We start from the raw sequence: 2402 nt of genomic DNA, 5'->3' as shown, positions 1-2402 counted from the left end.
ATTTTGTAACCAGAAATTAATCATTATACATGGTAAGAGAAGGCAGGAGAAGGAGAGGATGAGAGAGCGAAAGAGTATAGTTTCGAGGAAGCAAATGAACGACAAAATGATCTTATACCGCAGGCTTCTAATCCTAGATAGCCACGGACTTATGTCCATGTAAGCGAGAGAGAGAGCGAACGTGGGGTGTTGGGGCCCACCAAGAGATCAGGTTGAGGAGAGACACAGGAGAGAGAAAGGCAGTGGGGCCCAGACCACCGCCCATGCGCACGCTGTCTCACCAAAACCAAACCCATCATCGATCCGATTCCTTAGACCTAACCCCAACCCAACACCCTGTACAGTACTACTACTTACCCAAAAAGCCAACACAAGAAAGCCCCACCCCAAACGGCCCCGTACCCAAACACACCTCTCTAACCTCTCCTTGCTCTTTTTCTGGTTCTTCATTTCCTCCAAAACCCTTACCCAACTACTTTAAGCATCATTGAAAAGGCTTGTAAAGTCATTCCTATGAGAAACAAAACCTCAAGGGTGAAGTGCATTAATTAAAGATGGATGATTGAGCCATTTCAGCTGAGAATTTGGTGGTTGTGCGGCTTGTGCCAAATTAAGAGCCTTTCCTTTATTCTTCTCTGGTGAAGGTTCGTAGGATTTGCTTCATCAAAGTACCCAAAAAAAGACCAAGAAAGAAAGTCAAATCTAGAAGAGTGAAAACCAAGAACTTCACCTGACCACCCCTACTTGCACCTAGCTAGGGTTTGAGGTAACAAAGCTCTAAAAATGGACCCAGTCACAGCACACGGCCGTCCTCTCCCTCCGCCTTTCCTATCAAGAGATCTTCATCTACACCCCCACCATCAATTCCAACACCACCACCAACAAAACTCTGAGGATGAACAAAGCCGCGGTAACGGTGGCCTAAACCGCCGACAGAAACGAGATCGTGATGAAATTAACACCACCACCAACACCGTCAATGTCACAAATACCACCACTACAACGACTGATCAAGACCAGGAATTCGGCTCAGGCGCCACTGGGGAGGATGAGATGACAAGAAGACCCAGAGGCAGACCCACTGGCTCCAAGAACAAGCCCAAGCCACCCATCATAATCACCCGCGATAGTGCAAATGCCCTCCGATCCCACGTTGTCGAAGTCGCTAATGGTTGCGATATCATGGAAAGTGTTTCCACTTTCGCGAGGCGGAGGCAAAGGGGGGTATGCATTTTGAGTGGGAGTGGCACTGTCACTAATGTCACTCTAAGGCAACCTGCTTCACCCGGTGCTGTTGTGACTTTACATGGTAGATTTGAGATTTTATCTTTGTCAGGCTCATTTTTACCCCCTCCTGCTCCACCGGCGGCCTCGGGGTTGACTATATATTTAGCCGGCGGTCAAGGCCAAGTGGTGGGTGGGAGCGTCGTTGGTCCGCTTCTGGCATCTGGTCCGGTGGTAATAATGGCAGCATCATTCGGTAATGCAGCATATGAGAGGCTTCCTTTGGAGGATCAGGAAGAGCCCCCGGTTCCAATTCCGGGAAGTGGACCGCTCGGATCCCCAGAAATTGTTGACCAGCAACAACCACAGCTGCATCAGCAACAACAACTACTACTGCCTGATCCTAATACATCTCTCTTTCATGGCATGCCCCAAAATCTTCTGAATTCATGCCAATTACCGGCTGATGCCTACTGGGGTGGCACGGGTCGCCCTCCTTATTAACAATACAAAAACTGTGTCATTATTTCCTCCTCTTTGTTACATTAAGATTTTAATTACGTACGTTATTCGGTCGGTCTTTGATTGAAGCTGAGAAGGATGTATAAATTTATGAATTTTAGGTGGGTTGATTTTATCTGAATTGTTCCCCCAGCCAGTACTTCTCCCCAAGTAATGGTAGCTCAGAGGTGAGGCAGCAGTTTACCGGAGGATGGCATGCTGTGATCCGATATTTCTCTCTCTATTAATCATTTACTTGTTGCAGTTTCATAATCCTATTCGTTCACTCTTTGGATCGAGAAGCACGAAAAGCAAACCATCTATATATATATATATGCTTTTGGGGGTTCTATTGTTTATTTTTTCTGTTGGAAAACTTTTAGTTCTACGTTAATTCTATTACATGATCCCAAGCCTTAAAGAAAAATTTATTCAAACTATCAAACCGAAGCTTTTGGATTCACATGCTTTGATTTTATATTCTCTAGAAAAGAAAGTATTATCAATTTCTTAATATAGTACTTGTTCATATAAAAAACACGATTTTATCCTTTTAGATTCCCTCAACACCCATCATTCCACCAGACCTTCCTTTTCACTTCGCACACTTTCAAACTCTTTATCTTTTTATGGAATCATATATAGCAGGTTCATATAAGTTGGCGATCACTGAAGAG

General features: G+C 44.8%; 1 protein-coding gene across 1 annotated transcript; it reads left to right on the top strand.

Annotated features, from left to right (window-relative positions):
• Positions 1-389: 389 nt before the first annotated feature.
• On the top strand, positions 390-2078 carry LOC121262924 (AT-hook motif nuclear-localized protein 22-like). Its single transcript, XM_041165629.1, has one exon. It carries the CDS (start codon positions 784-786, stop codon positions 1726-1728), a length of 945 nt encoding a protein of 314 aa, XP_041021563.1. The 5' UTR covers positions 390-783; the 3' UTR covers positions 1729-2078.
• The last annotated feature ends 324 nt before the right edge of the window (positions 2079-2402 follow it).

Source organism: Juglans microcarpa x Juglans regia, chromosome 1D, assembly GCF_004785595.1.
Source record: "Juglans microcarpa x Juglans regia isolate MS1-56 chromosome 1D, Jm3101_v1.0, whole genome shotgun sequence".
In the NCBI taxonomy this organism is placed as follows: Eukaryota; Viridiplantae; Streptophyta; class Magnoliopsida; order Fagales; family Juglandaceae; genus Juglans; species Juglans microcarpa x Juglans regia.
This window is presented reverse-complemented; position numbering and strand designations above follow the sequence as displayed.

Excerpts from the sequence above, each read along its gene's own strand:
- LOC121262924 (XM_041165629.1), top strand. The coding sequence starts at position 784 with ATGGACCCAGTCACAGCACACGGCCGTCCTCTCCCTCCGCCTTTCCTA.